This window comes from Pygoscelis adeliae, unplaced genomic scaffold (genome assembly GCF_000699105.1).
Source record: "Pygoscelis adeliae isolate BGI_AS28 unplaced genomic scaffold, ASM69910v1 Scaffold239, whole genome shotgun sequence".
NCBI lineage: Eukaryota > Metazoa > Chordata > Aves > Sphenisciformes > Spheniscidae > Pygoscelis > Pygoscelis adeliae.
Window position 1 is genome coordinate 326391 of NW_008825537.1, and position 438 is coordinate 326828.

Genomic DNA, 438 nt, shown 5'->3' on the forward strand with positions numbered 1-438 from the left:
CAGCCCCCTGGTTCGTGGCGGGAGGCAGAGGGCTGGGGGGGGGCGGGAGGCAGGGCCATGGCCCCAGGGACGGCTCTCACCTGGCGTGTGGTGGGGATCATGAGGTTCAGCCCATCAACGGAGATGTTGACAGCGATGCTCATGCCAGCAAAGCGGAGGTTGCTCTTGCCCAGGATGGAGAAGAGGGCTTTGTTGGGAGCCTGACCGGGGGAGAGGAGCATGGGGGTGATGCAGCTCCCCAGGACCAGGTTTCCTGGGGTGAAGGTGGCAAAGAGGGGTGCCCTAAGAGACCCCAGGCTCTACCCCACAAACTGGGCAGGCACCCCCAGTGCCCTGCCTGCAGCCCTGGCTTGCCCCAGGAAGGAGCCCAGGGAGGGACGGGCTGGGTGGAAACTCACCTTCTTCTTCCAGATGCCGCTCACGCCCGGCACCGCCTCG

The 438-nt window shown here is 66.2% G+C and overlaps 1 protein-coding gene across 1 annotated transcript in view; it reads right to left on the reverse strand.

The window, feature by feature from the left end:
• The window catches only part of SHC2 (SHC (Src homology 2 domain containing) transforming protein 2), a 3784-nt gene that overhangs the window by 2890 nt on the left and 456 nt on the right, over positions 1-438 (reverse strand). The window contains 2 exon segments of the mRNA XM_009331828.1: positions 27-200; positions 399-434. Of these exon segments, the coding sequence (XP_009330103.1) occupies positions 27-200; positions 399-434 (210 nt within the window).